At 38.3% G+C, this 23933-nt stretch overlaps 2 protein-coding genes across 3 annotated transcripts in view; both read right to left on the reverse strand.

Annotated features, from left to right (window-relative positions):
• LOC134812994 (uncharacterized) overlaps positions 1–23933 on the reverse strand; it is a 146418-nt gene that overhangs the window by 89087 nt on the left and 33398 nt on the right. Inside the window, exons 2-5 of one of the 2 annotated variants that reach the window (XM_063820644.1) lie at positions 12649–12721; positions 11644–11728; positions 9793–10023; positions 9233–9678 (exon numbers count right to left, since the gene is read on the reverse strand). In XM_063820644.1, the coding sequence (XP_063676714.1) occupies positions 9495–9678; positions 9793–10023; positions 11644–11728; positions 12649–12706 (558 nt within the window). In that variant the 5' untranslated portion in view covers positions 12707–12721 and the 3' untranslated portion in view covers positions 9233–9494. Of the gene's footprint in view, positions 1–9232; positions 9679–9792; positions 10024–11643; positions 11729–12648; positions 12722–23933 lie in introns of those variants that run through there. The other variant, XM_063820643.1, reaches the window with a different exon arrangement.
• Positions 15111–15929, reverse strand: LOC134812501 (uncharacterized). The gene has a single exon (XM_063819967.1). It carries the CDS (start codon positions 15927–15929, stop codon positions 15111–15113), a length of 819 nt encoding a protein of 272 aa, XP_063676037.1.

A 23933-nucleotide genomic window follows, 5' to 3' on the forward strand; every position in this document is an offset into this window, starting at 1 on the left:
ATTATTGTCGCCTGGCTATCGCAGTTTATATTATTTTTCTAGTTTTGGTCCCAGTTCCCGACTCACTAAATATTTTTGCCGAGTGCCTACGGCAAAGGCTTTCAGCCCTGAGAAGACGGTCTTGAGTTGATTCCAGGTGCGTTTGATCTCCTCAATGGGGAGTTTGTAGTCTGTCCGCAATGTACACTCCTGATCCCCCCAACTTTTTCACTCATTTTGGAGCCGCTCTGTGGTAACATTGTATATCTGCGTTTTAAAAATAGCTTTCATCTTCTAAGATCCTCAGTGGAAGCCTATTACTTTTCTTATTATTACGCCTCGACGAGTAAAGACGGGACCGCGGGAACTCCCGTCTTACTCTTAAGTATTTAAGAATCCTATCTATGTAATTTCAGTTTGTGTATCATTATTTATTTCCTAGCTTCTTTTCAGATTTATTTTCAGGAAGTGAGAAACCATTGCGATACCGCTAATCACGACCCGATACTGCAACTTTGTTAAAATGAATCTCCTGTTTGCTCTGGATTCAAATGAACAGTCGACAATTTTGAATAAAGGGTTTACTAACTCTCCTGACTTTGTTTCGTTGCTGATAGAATTAAAGTCGGTCTAAAACGGAACGGTGACATACTATTGAAGTTATTGTAAATGAACTTGAAGCCTAATATTGTTTCAATCGGAGGCGTATTATGGTCGATGTATTCTATTGCGCTATTAAATCTAGAATTATCGTAGCAACATCTGCTTTGTCGTTCTAGCTTCACTCATTTTTTAATATTAGGTTAATGTGTAATAAAAATGATTTTGTATTGTAATGATAAGAGATTCCGGCCTTTCGGAGGATAAGGTCTAAAAGATCTAACAATAATTCGTATCATAATCAGGATAGTCGCAATTGTTATAATTACTAATCTTTGACGCGGTTTTGCTTTATAAGTTGGTGATGTCTATAATCATATAACTATAAAATTCTACCAATTTTTATGAAACTTTTTACACGTAATGTTTGCCAAATAATTTGCAATCACTTTGTATCATATTATATAACTCAAATAAAAAGTTTTTATTTTATTCGGCTAAAATCGTTTACCTATCGAAAAGTGGCAATAAAAACGTCCAATAGGAGGTCCCATCTGCGCGTGCCCGCGGAGTGAATCTTTGAAAGTGAAAGAGTTGGTGACTTCCGAGTTTTTCTGTAACATGTTCTCTTTTAAAAGTAACGTTATCCTCTCCAGGAGGATTATTCAAGACAACGTAATTGTTGTGTTACATATCAAAATCTCCAGAAAAGTTCCCCTCATTTGGGACGATCAAATGTTTGCATCTTTTTACTTTGCGCGTTTCCTGATATCTGGTTGCGCCTGAATTGTGTCAACGTGGTGAGCTGCATGATCATTGGGAATACGCCACGCGGGCAAATCATGGCTTGTTTGTTGTTTGTCGCGCGCGAGTCAAGCAGTCTGTTTAAATTAAACCAACTCTTGTACACGACATCCAGGCCGGTAACTTTTCATGGAGTACGAAGTAACACATTTGGGCTATTAAAAAAGTGACGGTTAATGTGAGACCGTGAGCATCCACTTTTTGCCAATTTGCTTTTTGAACTACGGCCCAATCATGAAGTTAAACAGTTCAAGTTGTGTTTTAACGGCCAAAATTACAGCGAAATTCTAGCCCTTTGAAAGTTGTAGGTTTGGATGATCAGTACAGCGCCCTTTAATTCTTAAAAGTCTTACAGTTAGAACAGGCCAGAAAACCCTTATTTGGGTCAGCCAGCTTCATGAGCTATTGACTCATTAAGTTGCTATGACCCGCCGCGCACGAAGCTGCGCGGCTCCCCCTGTATCGTCGACTATAGTGAAGCGACCGTGGGGTTCTCCACGTGATACATATTGGCGAGCTATATCTATCGTTATAGTGAATGATTCTAGCGTCGCCAAAACGAAACAACGGGCGCCAATTCTTGTTTGAATGATGATGTTCATTTATACATCAACCTGTACCCGTGTCAATATGTTTCATTATTTGCAAGGCCCTCTTGATTTATATAACCTGTAATAGACTAATACTATTCTGTTTATATTAATTTCGTTTTCTCCAAAAAAAATGTTATGGCCTTATAAATGCCTTTATCTCAAAAAGAACTCAGTTTTTTTTGAAATTTGTTTTTGAAAATTTTTTTACAGAACGTACATCAAACTATTAATTCATGTAATAAGAAAATCACTTTTTCTTCAGATTGTGTTTTGTTGGATTATTACTCCTCATACTTCTTAACAGGTACAGGAGTAATTGTTTATTTATTTTCGAAACGAAATATAAAAGTAATTATAGGAAAGATGATGATTAAACAATCACATTATACAAAACATCATCTTTTAAAAAATCTATTTAACATCTTGTGTTTTTCAAATTAGAAATATCACTTTGACTCAGCGTTACCAGAGTTCTTGATAATTATCCAAAGAATTTAAGCAAGGACAAGGTTTATCAAAGTGCGAAGTGAGAGCCGGTTATACCAAGGTCTACTGAGCGGGACCCAAAAATTAGGGAGTTTGTATTAGAATAAAATTAGGTTTACGTGTGTGTGTTATATTTATATTTTATATATATTATATTTATGGTGTATGTGTCAATTGTATCATAGATTCATATCCATTTAGGAGAAAGTATGTCTAATTTATGATCCTATAATAAGTTGGTCGGATAGATTCATTACTTTTAGACGAAATTGAGAAGCCCTCCGTGACTGTTACAATGACCAATGCAGAGGTTGTGATAACCTATATTGCTGCCATTATTAAAATTTGTAATCTTGTGAAGCTTATCAATTCAAATGGAAGGAAAATAATGTTGCTTTTATGTTGTGTTTAATATTAAAAAAACAGAATAAAAGCAGGTTGTTTTTTGTTCTGGATGTCGCTACTGTTATAAAATAAAAATATGATGCGTAGGAGTGTTTTTGATCAGTATTCAGCTGATATTCTAATGGTGTGACACGATACTTCAAGTGCCTTGCATAAGGGTTCTATGCCATAATCAGTGAGTATGCGACATTATCTTCTCATCATAACTACTAAAAAATGGACGATTTGCTAAAGCCCTGTCTTATCACTACAACAGAAACGATTTGTCTCGGTTGAGAGCAGTTTTACATAGGTGTCTATTTTCTTTGCAGATTTGAATATATACACTCATTGATATCAGTTTTTAAACCTTGTTCGTTTCTGGAGAAACTCTCCGAGGTTAATAATTTATAAATTTTAATATCAGCTCCAGGTGCCCACTTTGAAGGAAAAGTACAAGTTTTTCAATACAATTGTGTGTAAAGTCAAGAGCTCTAGGCATCACCAGATAAACTTTCAGGGCACAGAAGAAGTTTTGTCCTCATGTTGCGAGGGCTGTTCAGGATAGAGTCCACGTCATTTTGTACCAAACATATGTACATTGCACTTTTCAAAGATTGGTATTATGAGTGTCTTTTCGTACATGTGATAGAAACCGTTCATTGATTGATTTGGACTGTTGCACCAGGGTAGCATGTAGAATTGTGCCTCATGATGTTTGGACGATAGACTTTTCTCCCTCTAATTTGGTAGATACATATAGAGCTAATGTAGACACACAAAGATTTTACCAGAATGCTTCTATTGATCTTGTATTAGGCGGCCGAGGGTTCAGTTGTTCTTAACTTGACTGGGATACATCAGACCAGTGTAGTTAAGGTTGCTGTTGCGTCAATTAGGCAGCAGAGTAATGCTTATTCTCATGGTTTCAGACTTGTCCTGGATGTAGGCCTGTGGTTTCAAAGACTGTATGGGATTGTCACTGGTAATATTATTATGTCACCATGGGAGAGGGCGTGAGCGTCAGCCAATATGTGCTCTGAGTTTGGGATCTGAAGCTTAGATAATATAGTAGCCCCTAAAGAGATGGTGGAGATCATGGGCCTGTGAATTTGACCTATCGTCATCCGTTTGTGAAAGGGAATTCCTTTGATGACAATTTCATAATACTTGGTAATCCTTTGCACTATTGATTTTCAATTTTGGGAAACTGTGAGCGATAAGCTTAAGCGTTTTAAAATAGACTTTAGGTATGGTATTGTATGATACTGGCCTTGTGTTATGAAAGCCTCCATTGTAAGGTAGGGAAAGTCCCAGTAATATGACAACTGCACTATTCTCAAACTTCATGAGTATTGTGGCGTTTCTATATCTAGATTGGGCAGTGTCAACAAATGAAAAACTCTCGACTCAAATCTTGGTATATGAGTCTGTATAGAGTTCGGTCACATTCATTGTCACAATTTACAAGAGTGTTTGGGGATTTACTTCCAATTGATATTTTTGCTGAATGTTCTCTGTCTTTGCTTAATTTGGTTAGCTCTTGGGTATAACTCAGAAACAAAGATGCGAGGATGACCTATTACTGATGGGGTCATCATTGATAGATCTGTTCACAGTGATCCAAGAGCTACTGCGGGACAACACAGCGGATAAGTGAACCATCGCTGAGGGGAACTTTGAGTGCATGTCACTTTCTGATAATTGTTTATATGAGAAAAAGAAATTTGCCGACGAAGATATCATTATCTCTTAATAGTGTTAAACAATTTGGAACATTTATAGTAGGACAAGAGCCGTTGCCTGGGTGAATTTAACAGAATGACTCGATATCTCTGATTGTCAATGTCTTGAGCCAACTGGTATTCTAGACTTAGCTTTATCACAAAAAGATGCTAATGATTCGAAATTTAGTAAATGTTTACAGTACCTATGTAGCACTCGGAGCGATAAGGATAAGTGTTGTCTGATAATCTTTAGGTGATAGATGAGGAGTAAATGGACTTTAAAAACCGCATGGCTGATAGTCTTAGGATGTCTTTAAGTAACTTTATCGTTGCCAACAACCATTTACATTGACATACAACTGTAAATGATCGTTACATTTACCGAGGCATTAGCTTCCACTGGGGGTCCTCAATAAATGTAATAGATTTGATAGTGTTGCTATTAGTTTAAAATTCAAGGGCCTCTGTAATTCAGCCAGGAGGAACCTAGTTGGTAGGCGATGCGCTGCTCGGTGAGACTATAACTTTAGAATATTGGTCACAAATCAGAATATTTGGAGACTTCGTCGTCAGATCATAAGCCCAATGTTTAACATCACCCTCCCCTTTTAATATTATTTACACCAACAGTGTACTAAACACGTTGCTTGTATCTACACAAATAGCAGGGAGTTAAATGATCTATTGTGAAACATTAACTCTTTTTCCAGGCAGTTTGTGACCAAATGTCCCTTTCCCTGCACCAAACCGGAGGAGGAACCGGGTGTTTGAGTCACCAATAATCAATGTTGCATTGAGAGTTGCTGGTGCTAACATAACGGAACGCTTATATTGCATTTATGTCCCTCTTTCTCAGTGCTATTATCTATTATGTGGTACCAGAGGAAACTGGGACTGCTTGCTCATGATATAATGACTGCGTCCCTCTATCGCTCTAATGACTTCCTCATTTGCTTGAGACCTTTCATTGAGAACTTAACCGAGCACTGGCTTCCTAAGGTTACTGTGAAAATCGAACTGTCATGCACAAGCGAGTTCTCGTTGTCTACGAGTGTTTGGGGTGAAAGCTGATTCATCATTGCTAACCGGTTGATCAAGCATCGTTTAATATAACTGTACAGGGCAATGCCTTCGTTATTCTTGAGGGCATGTTCAACAAGAACATCGGGAGGTCTTCTGATTTGGGCTCATTTGCGCCTTTTGCCCAAGGGTAATCATATGCCTTCTCCAAGCTTATAACTCCATGCCCAGTGGGAGTTGTGTCTATAGACTTGTCAGTGTGTCAGTCTATAGATTCTTATTATTAATTTCGATAAAGCTTTGATATTTCACATTCTTCTTACGTTAATCATTTATTATACATCTATATAATCTTCTCTCTTCCGGCTCGGGAGGACCGGCTCTGACGGAGACACCACCCCGATCGGTTCACGCCACAGTGTGCACGGTGAGCCCAATTTCTGCCAAAAAGTCAGTTTATTTCTTCAACCAGCCTATTTTCAATTTAAATCCACCCTATCCCACCCTAAAATTGCATGAGAAATAGTTGTTTTTTTATAAGGGGTTTCAAGATGCTTTTGACGGGATTTTGGACCTCATATATTGATTTAACTTGATTTTTTTTTTTGTGTAAAATTACATTTTTTTGCCGTTTTTGTGCCACTATTTTTGAACAAAGTACAGACGGCTACCCCCCCCCCCCCCCCCTTTTTATAACAATGGTTAACAAACAGAAAAAACTGCCAACGCAAGATTCACCGCTCCCACCAAGAAGAAGCTCAGCCTGAATAGCCCAAAGTTCAAAGGGGGGGGGGGGGGGGACCGCCTGAAGCCTGAAATCGGAGTCATTGGAGGGAAAATACCAGGGGTATCTACTCAACACGGGAGTAGATCAAGAGTGAAGGTGACCAGAGGATTTTTATTACTTTAACCTCAAATTTAGCTACCACACCGACAAGTTCAGAGAACCATAAGCCTTTCTGCAAATATCCATTCCCAGCGCACAGGAGTATCACACTCACCAGGAATATCACACTAGCCAATAAACCCCCTCGTCCTCAGATACTGCAAGCAGAGGACATCAGCCTCAGACAGAAACAGTGTCCACCGAAATCGAAGCGCCGAAAGAAGAGTCAAATGCCCCTGCAAGGCCCTAACTTCAGGCGGGATGTATTGGCTTTGAACTTGCCTCGCCCACTGTAATCCAGTCTGGCCACTATGATGTGCAAAACTTAAGATTCGAGCAGTGAACTAGTGGCCATGAACGACAATTGATGAAATACTTAAGAGTTGGGAATGCCCTTGGTGATTCACATGCCCTCATCCCTGCCAAAAAAACATAAGTCTGACAAAATTGCATTAAAACAGGAGTCAGCATCAGAAGCAAATCAGGTGTCAGCATCCGTTATTGAATCTTTGACGGCCCCCTCATCCCCAATGTCTTAAGGAAAGATTTGCAAGAATGACATCACCCAACCATCCAACAATCTGATTGATCGTATCCAGGAACAACTAAGCTCCCTGTCAGATCATGAAAGTCCGTGCAGATCTATCAGCCACCAACCCCCACCACCCTCTAATTTGACCCTCCTCGTATGGTCAGCAGCATCATCAAGAGCTCCTCCATAAGTTCCAAGGATTAGTAGTTAAACCGCGATGGGGTCACCGGCGGATTTGGTGGCATTGCCTCAAAATAAAAATATTACAATCATTCTATTATTAAATCAATTTACCATTCAATATTTCAACAATATCAATTATCGTACATGGTTGATCCTTCCACAACTTAGTTAAATTATGTAAAAATAAAGTTAATTACACTAAAGATATAAATAATCTATTTTATATTTATGTCTGCCGCGCCTCAGACCTGTCATTCCGCTAATCTCTAATCTCGATTCTCTATGTTTACCAACATTAAAGCTGGGGTCCTCAGGTAATCATATATAAATCAACCAATATTAACTCCCCATCTTCTGGTGGTCATTTTAATAAAGCGGGGTAGTAGAAACAATGTAATTTTATACGCGAGTGCGCAAGGAATTTCGTTAAAATGTGTAGGCAAGATAAGATAAAAAACTTGTAGCGCGATGCGTTAATGTGCACGCTAGATGGAAATGCGGTACTGCTTCCAGACTAGATCGGCGAGCATGCCGATACTGTGACGCCCCCGCCGAGCTGCCATGAATTGACATCGTCAATTAAAGATAAAGCATAAGTGTGGCAGTGAAAGTTGAAAAATAAGTTGCAGAATAAATTGCAGAGTGGTCTGACTGTCAAATGCAATTATCGCCGCCTTCATGATTTTTGATTTAGCCCAAATTGACTTTTCGGTTTAATTCAAATCTAAGTTGTCCCAATTTGTGCCTCACTGTGGAGTAACTTTGATTCCCAGGAACCCTGACCGCGATGGGGCACACTTATCTTTGAAAGTATAAAGAGTTGCGGAGTACTTCCGGTTTTTGTGTCTTTTTTGTAACATGTTCCTCTTTTAAAAGTAACGTTACCTTCCAGGGGAAAATTCAAGACAAGTAATTGTTGGAGTTATATCAAAATCTCAGAAAGTCACCTTTGGGCGCCGATCAAAAGTTATGAACTTTATTATGCACACACCCACCAAAGGATTCTGATACTCTGGTTGGCCTGAATTGTGTCAGTGGTAGCTGCCATAGTAACATTGGAATACGCCAACGCGTGGTAATCATGCTTGTTTGTTGTTATGTTCGCGCCGCGAGCGAGGTCAAGCAGTCGGTTTAAATTAAAACCAACTCTAGTACACCACCAGCGGTAACTTTTCAATGGGTACGAAGTAACCATTTGGGAGGCTATTAAAAAAGTGACGTTAAGTGAGACCGTGAGCACCACTTTTGCCAATTTGCTCTTTGAACTACGGCCCAATCTGAAGTTATTAAACATTCAACGTTGTGTTTTGTTTTTAACGGCCAATATACAGGAATTTAGCCTTGAAAAGTTGTAGGTTTGGAAGATAAATACAGACTGTTTATTCTTTTAAAAGTTTAAGTTAGAACGAGAACGGACCAAAACACCCTATTTGGCCGTCAGGCCAGCCTACATGTACTCATACGTTGTATGACCCGCCGCGCACGAAGTGCGCGGCTCCCCCTGTATCGTCGACTATAGTGAAGCGACAGTGGGGGTCACCACGTGATACAAATTGGAGCTTATATCTATAGTTATAGTGAATGGAAATCTAGCGTCCGCCAAAACGAAACAACGGGCGCAATTCTTGTTGCAATGATGATGTTCATAATATACTAAAGTAGTGGATGTCCTTGCTGTACGGCAAGTTAAACAAGGAACTGAAACTACTAGGTTCCGTACAGACTCAACTCTGCACCCGTGTCAATATGTTCATTATATGCAAGCCTCTTGATTTATATAACCTGTAATAGACTAATACTATTCTGTATATATCTAATTTCGTTTTCCAAAAAAATTTATGGCTTAAAATGCCTATATCTCAAAAAGAATCAGTTTTTTTTGAAATTTTTTTACAGAATCGTAATCAACTATTTATTCATGTAATAAGAAAATCACTTTTTCTTCAGATTGTGTTTTGTTGGATAATTACTCCTCATACTACTTAACAGGTACACGGAGTAATTGTTTATTTATTTTCGAAACGAAATAATAAAGTAATTTAAGGAAAGATGATGTATTAAACAATTCACATTATACAAAACATCATTTTAACATATCTATTTAAATCTTGTTTTTGTCAACTTAGAAATATCACTTTGCTCAGCTTTACCAGAGTTCTTGCTAATTACAAAGAATTAAGCAAGGACAAGGTTTACAAAGCCGGAAGTGAGAGCCGTTATACCAAGGTTACTGAGCGGTACAATTAGAGTTTGTATTAGAATAAAATTAGGGTACGTGTGTGTCTAGAAGAGTACTGTGTCTAGAAGAGAGCGTATATAGCTGCGATGAGGGGCAGGAGTAGAGCTGTCATGCTCACTGCACTGTTCACTTCAGTGCTCGTTTCCGCGCACTTTTTATCGGTCTTTTCTTGTGCAACTGAACAGGGTCCACATCCTGCGTTTGCTGCGGTGAAATCTGCCTCTAACTTTGCCGATGCACCGGGCCTAGAAGTAAAGTTATTGTTAAATTACAAGCTATTACAAGCATTTCAAATTTTACACACAAAAAGTGACCATGCCATGACTTATACCTGTAAACTTGCTCCTTTATAAACTTACTTGTTGCACACGTGTTCTGTCATGCTCGCCTTACTCTTGCAGGTGGTCATCGCAGCATTTGCCACAAACTCGTCAGTTTTCCACTCGTAATTGGCACACTCGAAGGCGTCAGCCGCTACCTTTTCCACGTTACAGCTTGCAGTGGCACATTCTTCACAGTCTGCATCAGCACCGCATTCACCACAACCGTAATCGTACGAAGTAATTCCTGCTGCGTATGTAAATTCCGGCCTGAAATTAAACATTGATAATATCGGCTTCATTGTAACATAATTAAATTACTAAGATTTTAAAGAATTCGATAATTCACTTATTGATAAAGCGCTCTCAAATCATGAATATGATTTCATATTATTTCATTAAGGGCAGATACACCAAAAACGTTTTTGCTCCGAACATCGATTTTATTTTATATTATGGTTAAATAGACAAACAGAATAAAATTGCACACCTTCAAAATTTTCTAAAAATATTCCCTCATCGAGAAAAAAAAATATTTTTCTTTTTCGAAAATTTTTAAAATTTTGAGAAGTCTGTCACTGTAATACCGATAGTTCGGCCATTTTAAAAGTTTTTTGGCTGATTTTTTTACTGAACATTACTTACAATCCGTACAAGAAGCCATTGAAAGGATTATATAATTAAACAATAAATGACGAAGTTACAGACCAAACAAGGTCGAAAAAATAAAAATTGGGATTTTTCCCACTTCTAAAGTTGTACATTTCACCAATCACCCGGGTCAGCAGATATCGCTTCAAAAATTCTTGTGAGTGTAGCTGATGATCATATCAAACTTGTTGGAGTAGGATTTCTCTCAGATTTGAGTTTTAAGCTATGCAATGTGGCCACAAACGACTTTTTTTGAAAATAATTTTTACAGAATCGTAATCAGCTTGGTAAGACGAATCTTTTAGTACCAAATAGGTGCTTTTAGAAGACAAATTGTCTTGAATAATTTTCTAGCTCGAACACAAGGGTCCCCCCTTGTATAAATTTTGTACAAATTGTACACATTTTTTTACAAATTTTGTGTCTTTAAATATTATAAATGTCGTACTAAGATTCGTCTTACCAAGCTGATCACGATTCTGTAAAATTATTTAAAAAAAACTGATACTTTTTGGTGGTGATTGGTGAAATGTACAACTTTAGAAGTGGGAAAAATTTCAATTTTTATTTTTTCGACCTTGTTTGGTCTGTAACTTCGTCATTTATTGTTTAATTATATAATCCTTTCAATGGCTTCTTGTACGGATTGTAAGTAATGTTCAGTAAAAAAATCAGCCAAAAAACTTTTAAAATGGCCGAACTATCGGTATTACAGTGACAGACTTCTCAAAATTTTAAAAATTTTCGAAAAAGAAAAATATTTTTTTTTCTCGATGAGGGAATATTTTTAGAAAATTTTGAAGGTGTGCAATCTTATTCTTTTTAAATCAAGAGGCTTGCATATAATGAACATATTGACACGGGTGCAGAGTTGAGTCTGTACGGAACCTAGTAGTTTCAGATCCTTGTTTAACTTGCCGTACAGCAAGGTCATCCACTACTTTAGCCCGGCGAGGCACATAACTCCCTCTACAACTCCATGACAAATGTTTCATATATACTAGCCGAGTTCACAAGAATATATCCTTGTGTTTGAGAAGAGCTCGTTAGAACTGCTTCCTTTCCCTTCAGTATTTTGTCTATTTAACTATAATATAAAATAAAATCGATGTTCGGAGCAAAAACGTTTTTGGTGTATCTCCCCTTAAATCCTTATTAACACAAAAAGAGAAAAGAGTAGTTTGTCTCAAACTTGCGAATATAATCAGTTTGCATGTTATGTGCATGTTGGCTACGTACCCCTTGCATTTTGTAGCATCAACATCATCTCCCGCACACAACTTATCTTCGACCTTATCACCAACAGTTTGGAAGCACTTGATGGCTGAAAAGTTAACTTGTATGAAGGAGTATTATATTACACCATTTTATATGTTATAGATATTTTGGTAATCTTTTTTTGCTCAGTGAGAGTCTCCACAATATCTATATTTTGGTCAAATATAGATATTTGACCAAAACCCATAATCATGGGTAGAGTGGACCGCTGCCAGTGTCTCTCTTTTCCAAATAAAAGGAAATGATATTAATTTGATTGACCGTTCTCAAATGCAAATTGATATCGAGAATGAAATTGGTCGCTCGCGTTTCCCAGTCAATAATATAAGCTTTATTACAATCCGTAAGCCGTGAATATGCAAATTTCCTAAAAAAACGAAATTTTATGATGAAATCAATATTTTTCAACGGGTCATAAATTTACTTCTGAATATCGAAAATTAAAAAACTGGTCTGTAGACAATCGTTTGAACTTTTTCTTGGTTTCAGAATTTTGTGTTGATCTTAGATCAACACAAAATTCTGAAACCAAGATCAACTTGATCTACTTCACAACCCATAATTTAGGCCGTTATTTAAAGGGTCGATTCCAAACTTGGTAGATTTATGATCTAGTATAGTAAGAAACTATAGCTTTTTAAAAATCTCTGTTTCCCCCCTAACTGATAAAAGAAAATTTACTTGAGCGGACTCATCCCGGAATTCAGGGGATGCAGCTGAAGCTGAAGGCTTAAAGTCAAATATTTTCTCTTTCGTCGGGATTTTAGACTGAATTGAAGTTTAAAGGATTACCTCTCGAATGATCAAGACTGCATAGTAATTGTAACTTAACCCTCAGAAGTCAAGTAATGATTCTAAAAGCTTGGGTAAGCTAAAATTTCACGCAAAATTGTCGACGCGCCAACAATTATGACACCCTGCTGTAGCGACATTGACAACTGACAGTGTCGCTAAATAATATCTTACCATCACAGTTGACGAATGCAAGCATCCCGATGAGGGCGAGGAAAGTGAACAGCTTCATGTTTAGGAACTTAGCTAAAATAGAATGTGTTACATCCAGCAAATATATTTGTACAAAATAGATTTTGAACCATGCCGGCTCGATGAAACAAAACATTTGTCAATGACATGATTGTTATGAGGGTTTTATGGGGTCTGATATATATGAGGTTTTAGAAATTAAAAAATGTTGGTATCAAGGGTAATTTAATCTGCAAACGTAAGTAAAATCAAAAAGGCGAAAATGACACTTGGGTGTACCGGGACGATTATGCAAGCGATTTGCGCGCGAAACTATGACGCGTCACGTTATCGGTCACGCGTCACGTCACGTTTAGCCAGGACTAAATACTTCATCACGTAACGCATCATGTACAGTCTACAGATACTATGGAGCAGCTCCTGAAGAATCATCCAGTACTAATACCAATAGAGGAGAATGGTTTGCCTTTTGGACCGATCGAAGAAGTAGAAGAATCGTTGTTTTATAATTTATTAAATATAGATGAGATAATGGTATTTAGGACGGCGAAAATGGGTCTGCTGGTTCATCACAAACCGATGCTGAATTTTGTAGATTCGTATTGACGCATAGGAATTAAGGAAGAAGGAAAGAAACTAAAATAGGAAATAGCTAAGTTTGCAAGGTTGATCTCTTCAAAACCGTATAAACTGATATGTTCGACTCCTACAAGTACAGTAAACTCATTCCGCTTAACAAGTGCCAAGGGGTGAGCTGAGGCCAACAGGGATACGGGGAACTTTTAGATGAATAGTGGACACTGGACATTGGACAATTGCTTGAGTTGGGAATTGAAACTTTTGACGCATAAGAATTTCAAAGACGAAGGAAAGAAGCTGAAAAAATGAGATTGCTAAGTTTGCAAGGTTGATCGCATCAAAACGGTATACAGCAGGGTGTCAGAATTATTGGCGTGTTTGAAATTTTATGTGTATTTTATGATGAAATCAATATTTTTCGACGGGTCATAACTTTACTTCTGAATATCGAAATTACAAAATTCAAAAACTGGTCTGTAAACAATCGTCTGAACTTTTTCTTAAATTCAGAATTTTGTGTTGATGTACCTCAAAACCCATAATTTAGGCCGTTATTTAAAGGGTCGATTCCATACTTGGTTAGATTTACGAAGGAGTAAGGGATTTATGTGTAATTTTTTTTTGGTGAATTTTTTCTGAAATTATTCTTTAGACTAAAGTGCACAGCTCTTCAGGCGATAGCGAAACATATAGAAAACTATAGATTTTATGAAAGCTCTCTTTCTCCTCTAACTGACGCAATAAAATATAGTCAGGCGGACTCATCCCGGAATTCAGGGGAAGCAGCCGAAGGCTTCAAGTCCAATAATCCAAATTTTTCTCTTTCGTCGTAATTATCGACGAAATTTAACTTCTTTCGGACTTTGTTTTTAGACTGAACTGTAGTATGAAGGATTATCTCTCGAATGATTAAGACTCCATAGAAAACTGACCCTCAGAAGTCAAGTAATGATCGTTTCTAAAAGCTTGGGTAAGCTAAAATTTTAAGCAAAATTGTCTGCGCCCCAATAATTATGACACCCTGCTCTAATCCTGATCTGTTGGACTCTTACGTTAACAATAGACTCATACCGCTTAAAGTTAACAAGTGCCCAGGGGTGAGGCCAATAGGAATTGGGGAAACCTTTAGACAAATAGTGGGAAAATGTTTGAGTTGGGAATTGAAAACAGCCATCCAACTTGCTGCTGGACCACTGCAGGTTTGTACAAGACTAAAAATTAAATCGGAAACTGCAGTGCACAGTGCTCTACATGCAAAATCTACGGAAACGGTGATTTAAATTTTTAGTTGATGCCAGTGCAAGTGACGCTTTCAATTCCGTTAACAGATAGGCTCTTTACACAACGTGAGAGTCGGTCCCACTAAATCCCGCCCTCCCAAATTTTTCAAAAATTCTTTTGAAATTAAAGGCACTGAGAGCATGAAAGTAATCGTTTCGGTGTATTTTGGACGCTGATTCCGAATCACTACCCATGACATAGGGTAAAAATGCTTCCCTGGAGAGTTATGGACAAACACTGTTTTGGTCACGTGACAAGCTAGTAAAACACAGAGTTGAAAAATACGTGAGATAATTTTTTAAATACGCCGTATTTAACGTTTTTTTGCTAAGAAATAAAATACGTCAAAAATACGTTAAATACGTTTGCCTATTTTTTTCGTAATTGCATTCAAAAACTTAATAAGTTATGTCTTTCGTTCGCAATTTTTTCAGACACATCGTCATTACGGTTCAATTTCATTTATTTTGTTCCCTTGAACGGGATTGGAATTTACTTTTGGAATTGAACGCAGAAAAATATTCATATTTGTGTAGAAAATCGTCCGTAAAAAAGTTTCAATAAATACACAATTAAGAACACAATTACTCAGATGAATCGTAATCATCATTAAAATCACATTTCTCCATGTTTTGGATAAGTCGAAGGTTGGCATTAATGCCTACTAGCTTTATGGCCTTATCCTTTGCTAGTCTATTTCTGCGTTTATCAACAATATATTCCCAAGAGGACCAGTTAGTTTCACAGGCAGAAGCACTACAGACGAGGCTCAGAGTTTTCTTCGCCATTATTTGAAGCTCTGGCGTTGCTGCACCGAACGAATCCCACCACGTACAAGGATCTAGCTTTGTAGCTCCGTCAATGGCAGATTGCCGGCCAAAAAGACCTTCTCTCCTTCTATAGCGTGCTAGCTGCCGTAGAATCTCCATTTCCTGAAAACCCCATACTGTGCACATGTTCAGGAAGTCACCCATGACATCTTCGTTTGACGTCTGTTCGTACAGATGAAACTGTGGGTTCAAAACGAACCCCGCACTGTGCAGGGGTATGTGCAACTCAGACCATGCATTCGAGAAGAAGCTCATCAGATCTTGTTTGTGGCTTGGTCTAAGAGTTGAACTAAACTTCTCTTGCAACTGAAATAGCAAATAGTACAGTTCTCCCATTATGGCGCAGGTCCTCTTTCCATCGGTTAAACGCAGCACCTCGATGAGAGGCTCAAGAATATTATTGAGGTATTCTAAATCGTCCCAGAATCTAGTAGAGTCAATATTCTTTTTAACCTCTGCATAAGTAGATGCGTGTTTCTTCCCGTTTCCTCCTAATCCTATCCACTGTTTCAGTATCCTGTTTCCAAGTAAGTCTTCGAGGTGTTCTTTTACAGCTACGACCCTATCAGTCATGATAAAGTTAGTAGCGAAGCGAGTTTTCACCCAGGACAAAATCGTGGTTATTCACGAATTGCACGATACTCGTGCACTTTTTGAATAAGTTAGAGAAGAATGGAATTTTCTCGAAATCTTCGACGAAAAGATCAAGCACATGGGTAGCACGTGCACAGTTCCCTTAAATCATACGCGAGGTGATAAACTACAGAGCTACGCGAGTTTTAATCAAACTTTTAACTTGTATAATTAGAAATAGTACTTATTATTTCATTGGAGCTCTTAATGCTACAAAATCACTTGTAACGTATTTTAACGAATTTTATTCAGCGAAAATAAAATACGCCGTATTTAACGTTTTTTTGATATTTTATAAAATACGTTAAATACGTATTTTTCAACTCTGGTAAAACACGAATTCGATTGTTTAGGGCTTGGATTGGGGTTAGGGTTGTGGTTTATACGGTTATGGAAAGCTTTGGGGTTATGGTTATACTTAGGGTTCCGGTTAGGGTTGGGATTAGAGCTTATGTAAAACCGTTTTGTTCGGGCTCGGCTGCAAAACCATAAAAACCAAAGTTACGTTATAATTTTTGGGCGAGCGAATTAGTAAAAGCCCGCGAAAGTACTATGCCCGGAGTTAAGCATGATTGCAATCAATATTTATTGGAAACTGGTACAACTCACGGTGAAGTCTAGCAATGTGGCTCTTTGTCTTGGTTATAACAACTCTACCAATACTATAGAAATTAGAGGATCATGAAAAAGTGGCACAAGTATGGCTTATAGCAGATAATGCCACAGGGGTGGGTACTCTTCATCTACTTTTAGGATGGTGGAACTGGAAGGACCTTAAGTATGGCTACTTCGTGAACCAAGAAAAGTCTTGCTTAGCCTTAATCTTAAAAAATCCTGAACATTTACATTCAGCTCAGGAAATCTTTGCCGACTGCAATATAGATATCAGGATAGACGGTCAAATGCAATTGTGCCGGGGAGTGGGGAACGGAGTTATGGAAATGGCACAGTTAAAGTATTTTGCAAAAAGAGAACAAGCTGCATCCCTTTCGGTTACGTGGACAGTGGCGTAACGTTGCCTGTTTGCGCCCCCTCGCCGAAAATGCGCACCCCTGTTGGCACCCCTTCCCCTTTTTTCCCCCTCCCTAAAATTGAACAAATTAGGTGATTTCAGAGGACACACCGGTAAAATCTCCAAAAAAAGTGTGTTTCTTGAGCAAAACGCGAAGTTTTGCTAGTATACCTCAGTTAAGTTTTTCAAAATTGTCCCAACGACGATTTTGCGCCCCCTAAGATGCCCCCCCCCCCCCCCTCGCACAGCGGGGTCAGCGGGACCCTTCGTTACACCACTGTACGTGGAGACCGGTAAATGCCATGAAAGGTTAACCTCTCGCCACAACCTACAAAGAATCAACAAATGCGCTTCAAGTTCAAATAATACTAAAACACCGTGTTTCTGATTAGGGGTCGTTCACATATTACGTAATCAGCTGAGGGGGGGGGGGGGGGGGGGTTTCCGAATGATTACGCTAGTGTAATTTTGACACAATAGCTATGTGTAAAACTGATTACGGAGGGGGGGGGGGGGGGTAAAAATGATTACGTAATATGTGAACGACCCCTTATCAAGAACAACAACAGCACATTTTAGAAAAGGTTAATAAAAAGACTGCAAGGGTTTTAATGCAGTTTGTCGGTAAAATATTTGCTTAAAATCCGCACATGAACAATAAACAATTTTGCGCGAGGAAACATCTTGCTTTAAAATTATTTTGTTTCTCCTTTATAAATATATTTAAAAGTTTCGCTAAAAGAGTTTCGTCGATACAAAAATGCGTGCGTTTCTGCGCGTCAACAAGGTTTCGATTCTTTTAAAAGAGTTTCGATTCTCTTATAAGAGTTTCGATTCTATTTTAAAAAATGCGCGCGACAAATTGCTGCGAGTCAAAACAGTTTCGATTCTTCTAAAAGAGTTTCGATATTAAAAACGCGCACTGCACGACAAGTTGTTGCGAGTCCAAACAGTTTCGATTCTCTAAATCGTTTCAATTCTATAATTCGAATGCAAGACAATTTAGCTATCATTTAAAAAACTACGCATCTGCACGGTAATGTTTTAAAATATTTGGTTTATGAAGAAGCTCTTATCTATTTTTAATTAGGAAATTGATTTTATTGTTCAGAAGAGGATCAAGAAAGACCTCTAGATAGACCGTCAGTATTATAGTAATAGTATCAAATATCAAATAAAACTAACGAATTATCTACTATGGGTGATTCAGAATCTATCTCTTTCGAATGGAAAGTTAATCAATATTCTCAGCCTGAGCCAGTCACCTGAGCCAGTCGCTAAAGAGGCTTTAGATCAAGACATGGAAGGATATGAAGCTATGGAAGCACAGTTTCATTTCGGATTCAAAGAGGACTCCTCTAATGAAAGCTTGCCTTGATTTTTAATTGATTAATATATAAATAGGTTTGAACATGGTTATATTTTATTTCTGTATTTATCTTAAGGGAAGCTAGTTTATAGTTTGTTCATCATCAGATCTATTTTACGGTTATTGTATATGAGTATACCCGTGTTTTCTATTATTTACTAGATAGAGGTAAAACAACTAGATAATAAGGATAAAATGCGCTCCTATAAAATGAGTAAAATAGTAATACAAAGTATAATAGTAATATAATTATAAATTATAAGTAAAGGCATCAATCGTCTGCAGGACGGCTCTCATAAATGATGAGGCAATTTCGTCTGGACTCCTTTTTCTGCTATCCCTCGAGATAGTAGAACTGCTTCGCCGTCAGGTTGACTCCCTCCAGATTGCTTGCAAAGACCACATGGCAGAACAGCTGCCCATCCTGTTTGAAGTATAGTCGCGTTCTCAGCTTTGACTGTGCGATCCTCGCCAACTCCCAACACCCGATGAGGTGGTTAGCCTCCTCCTCACTGCACGAGCATACTTTAGTCATGGCAGTATATTTGAAGCATGTGCTGCATGCCTCAAATGCGTACTCCCGGGAATTTATGAGTTTCTTGTAATGTCGCGAGAAGTGTTCCACCTGAAGAAATGTCTGGTTAAAGATGTTATAAGTTTATCTAGTGTGAACAGCAATCATTATATATAATAAAATAGGTAATATCTAAGATTATCGTGAATAATAATGTAAATAATTAGTTAACGGCTAAATTTACCTTGACGTCTAACTGCATGTCCTCCTTGATTGTCGTGTAGAGAGGATGAGAGGAGAAGAGGTTGAAGCGGAAAGTCCTCAGCCAGTAGCCAACCTCTTGTTTCACCTTGATTGTCTTGTAAAGACCCATCGTTCCATCCCGAACTACAATACGTAGGACTCTCACCAGACAACATTCATAGTTTTCTGAGCCATCATCAGGAGCAATTTCTTCGGCAGAGTGGTTACTCATCATGGGTGCTGTCGAGTCATTCGGAATAGTTCTCTTCTTGGTGTCGGATAGAGGGGTAGGTTTAATCCGATTCATTGCTGTAGGTACTGTTGAGACAAAGGTACGAAGAGCGCATTGTTCCACGGCAGAGAATTGAGGAGCATTTGTGATAGACATGATTGAACGAATAAAGTAACTGAACGTGAAGATGGTTCTAGAGAATAATATTATATAAATATAAGTTCTCGTAAACAGATGCGAACAAAAATGAAATAATATAAGTTCCTGTAAACAGATGCGAACAAAAGTGAAATAATATAAGTTCCTGTGAACAGATGCGAACAAAAGTGAAGTTCCCTAAGAATAATTTAAACCATATCAATATCGCAATGCATCTCATAGTCATACTGGTTAAGGTGATGCCCCAAAGCTCTTGTGCTAACTAAATCAGATAGGATATATCTCTTGTTGTCAATGGCAGAAAGTGCACATTTATTCTGTTGAACAGTATAAATCGTGTGATTGTAACTTCTAAGGGTGGTCTGGTTTACATGAACCTCTTCACCTCCAAACAAAACATCCTTATAACTCTCATGTCTCAAATCACGCTTAGCTACTTTACGTTTAACACCCGCTGCTGCCATCTTACCATCAGCTTCATGAATCTTACAACTATATAATTTACTTCGTAATCCTACAAACTCTGAGCCATACTTGCCCGCAAATTCATCCTTCATTAAACCTGGTACTGCCTTGTTAGTTAAACTGAACAAATAATGTTCCTTGGGATAATTGCTTGAGTCAAAGTGACGTCCCATATCCTTGAAATCTTTATGCAAATCTGGAGTTTCAACCCAATAAAGTAAACTATCTGTATCCGTAAAACATAATTTAATGTCACTATATTTAACCTTGAGAACATCATACCAGAATCTATACATTAACAACTTTGACATATCCAGAATAGCAGCCCCTAAGTAAATCGGCTTATCTAAAGTTATCGTGGGTTTTACCATTTCCAGTCCAACTAACTCTGGTGAAAATATCGTGAACCTCTTGAATCCAGGTTTGCTAGTCTGGAACTGATGCTGCTTTCCGTTCTGTACCAATCTAATGTTGACCCTCTTCCTAACAGATTCCATACTCTTGCCGAAGAACGAGTTGTTGAGTAGTTTGTAGAAGTCTTTTCCGAACTGTGAAGTAGCAGCCTGTCGTTTAGCGGTGTTAAAATCAATATATTTCTTTAACCAATCCGTCTGTTCAAACTCTAGTACCCTATGAATCTTATCGCAGACACCACCAATAGATAAATAATACTGCAAAGCGGCAATGTGAATCTTATGCTTTAACTTTGGAAACAAATTAGGTGCAAGCTTCTTTTGAGGAGCAGCAAAGTTAACCCCTCTTCTATTCATTGCTATTTGCTTTACGAGTAGCATCCGATACCATACCGTCCTCTATCATCAGAGATTCAGGGAAAGGAGGGAGATCATTGAATCTGTCATGGTCTTCAGGATTCGTATGAACGTCACACTCGATGAAGTATCCCTTATCGCTGTCGGGGTTCCAGGCCATGATGTCGCTGACCGTGAGAAGTGTATCCTGCCACTTGAACTTCGAAGTAGGAAGTTTCTGACACGTTGCCCATCCGTAGAGGTTGTTTGCATCAATGTATCCGAGAAAGCTTTCAGGTAATTCAGGATTGTAATCTGGGAGATGATGGTTATTTGCTTTTGCATACCGATGTGTGATTGTACTGATTCCTCCTTAGCCTGTTCAATGAAAGTATACATATCAGGATCACTGAATAATTCTAACTCGACTTTAGTAAATTTTAAGCCTGCATCTCACGTAAGACTTGGAGCGGTATAATAATGAACAGGATCTAAATTATAAGATGATAAACACTCTGTCCTATACTGCTGCAGCACCAAATCCAGGAGAACAACGTCAGAGGAAATGTAGAGGTGAACCATTTCATTGAGACTCTTCAGATCAAACTTCTTCCAGACTTTCTGTGCGTGAGCGTAGTCCTCTGTACAGGCCTCTTTGCTGAGATCTTTATAGAAGGCTTCGATGGGCGGTAACTCAGTTTCATCAAAGACTTCGAAGGATATGATGTACGAATAGGGATAGACACCTTTACGTAGGAGGAGCTCTAGCTTAACAGGATCCACTACACCATACTTTAGTCGAAGGAATCGTTTGGTCGGTTCGAAGGCTGCAGGTCCTGATGAGCTGAGATTAGCTACAAGATTCTCCAATGAAGCGTTGAGATGCGCATATGAATCAATGAATCTGAACTTAGCGGTACTGAATGCTGTATATGACTCCATGGATTGTGGTATGATGTTGATATCCCATGGATTTTGTGTGCATTTTGCAAGTGCCTTGATTATCTCATGTGAGTCATAACCCTTAAGATTGTGGAAGAAAATGTGTATGTACTTCTGTGTCCGACGTTCTAAGTTACATAACGGGTGAGTGTATCCTAAGACTTTGCCGGTGACAATGATCCAGATGTTTCTTATCAGTATACTTTGAGTCACAAATAACACAATTAGGATTTGAATCAAGAAGTGCCAAAGTTGCCTGATCTACCTTCTCCATTGGTTTTACCATCTCCAATACTGGTCTAAGACGCTCATACAATACATTAAGGGGTTCCAGGAACTCGTCGTTAGAATCAATTCCATGGAAGACCTGTACCTGCTCATTTTCATACCCTGGTAGATGAGACGATAGTAGATATGCGGCCGTGCGGGGGATATGAACTGCAGTCTTCACGGTAGCGGCATCACTCTCATCTGCATCGTCTTTAGGCTCTAGGATGCATTCAATGTCAGCGACGATGATGAATGGATGCTTGATGGTCTTCCTGTAGCTCTTGCACTTTAACGTAAGTTGCTCCTTTTCATACTATTCCTTACTCTTAGGCTTACGTCCTGGAGGGGTCTTTCGCTGCTTCATGTCCTGTGGCATTATCACCCGCTGTGGCTTAAACTTACTACAATCTATTTCATGATCCTCCAACCCACTCTTCTTCATAAACTCTCTGAAACATCTGAGACAATAGTATTTCTCTTTACAGTTCGATGACTTCCTACACAGCAGTTTCGATATGTCCTTCGCTAAAAACCAATGACTTGTGCGTGAGTTCTCCAACAGAGAAGAACGGTATAGAAAAGATTGGGCGACATCTGTCCGACTCAGAAAATAGGTTATCCGGACAATAGTTTATATCGGATCCTACCGTACAATTTTCTTGAAACTTTCCATAAAGTATGGTGGTTATAGGACGAATAATCTGTGTAAGTTTGAGCGAGTTTCTATGTGCCAAATTTAAGATATCACCTTAAACACAAAAAATATCTCCAATTCGGTGGTTTGTAGTGGTTCCAAGGCATATATCTGGAGATCCAATGATACGATTTTCTTGAAACCTTCGATATTTGGTCAAATAACTTTATCGAAATCACCAGTCGGTCACCACTGAACTTATAGTTCGTGGACGAACAGTGAACATACTCTTGTTCGGTCATAGCAATTTCAAACGAGACCCGGCTAACAAACGTTTAAACAGGGACCTCACTAGATAATTCAACCAATGAATTCAATCGAGAACTATAACAATCAAAAGTACAAACAATGATCTAAATCGATAATTCAACCAACGAATTCAATCGAGAGATCAATAAGCAAATACTAATCAAAGTAACAATAACTTGCTTCTTCAATAAGTAGGAGTTTAGTCGAATATGATAAAGGACTAATATATTTATTTTGTAAATTATCTGGTTTATATACCTATCCAGCCATATCCTAATATCTAGGATATCCCTCACTAACAGGCATCACCTTGACCGTTAACACCTCTATACGGATAATAATTGCACAAGACCATTCTACACGTTTGACTGGCTGATACACTGACTGATCCACTGTCTGGTTCACCGATCAGATTTTCACGTCTCTTGTTATCGGAACCCTGGATAATTTTTTACTCTAACCCAATTATTATACACCATAACCCTAATGAGATGTATCTAATATCTATACTAATTAGGGTTAGCCCAACAGCTCCAATTCAAACACACTACTATATCATTTAGCTGTCAGATCTCAAGCTGTTGAGCACGTAAAAATTTCAAGGTCCTGCACATATCCTAAATAACTGTTTTGACCGAATTTCTGACCCGCAACCAATTAGTCAGTCAACTATAGAATTAGATAGCAAATGACACGATTGGGGTGCTGGAATTTTGATTTGGGTCGGAGGAAGCTCACAGCAGAAATCTTAACATGAAAACGAAAAGTTGTATTTTCAAAACTCTGTCCCATTTTCAGATTTGAAAATTTGTGAACCCACGATTGACTGATTGGATGAAATTTTTGCCCACAAACCAATTAGTCGGTTAATTAATGATGATATGAAACCAAATTGAGGTACTGGTAGTCATAATTTCGAAAAAAATTGAAAAATCATACTCTCCCATACTCTGTCCCATTTTCGGTTTTTGAAGCTGAAATTTCCAGGGCCGAAATTTTACCGTTTTGACCGAATTTCTGACCCGCAACCAATTAGATAGTCAACT

Source organism: Bolinopsis microptera, chromosome 3, assembly GCF_026151205.1.
Source record: "Bolinopsis microptera isolate Bmic1 chromosome 3, MBARI_Bmic_1.0, whole genome shotgun sequence".
NCBI classification, from domain to species: domain Eukaryota; kingdom Metazoa; phylum Ctenophora; class Tentaculata; order Lobata; family Bolinopsidae; genus Bolinopsis; species Bolinopsis microptera.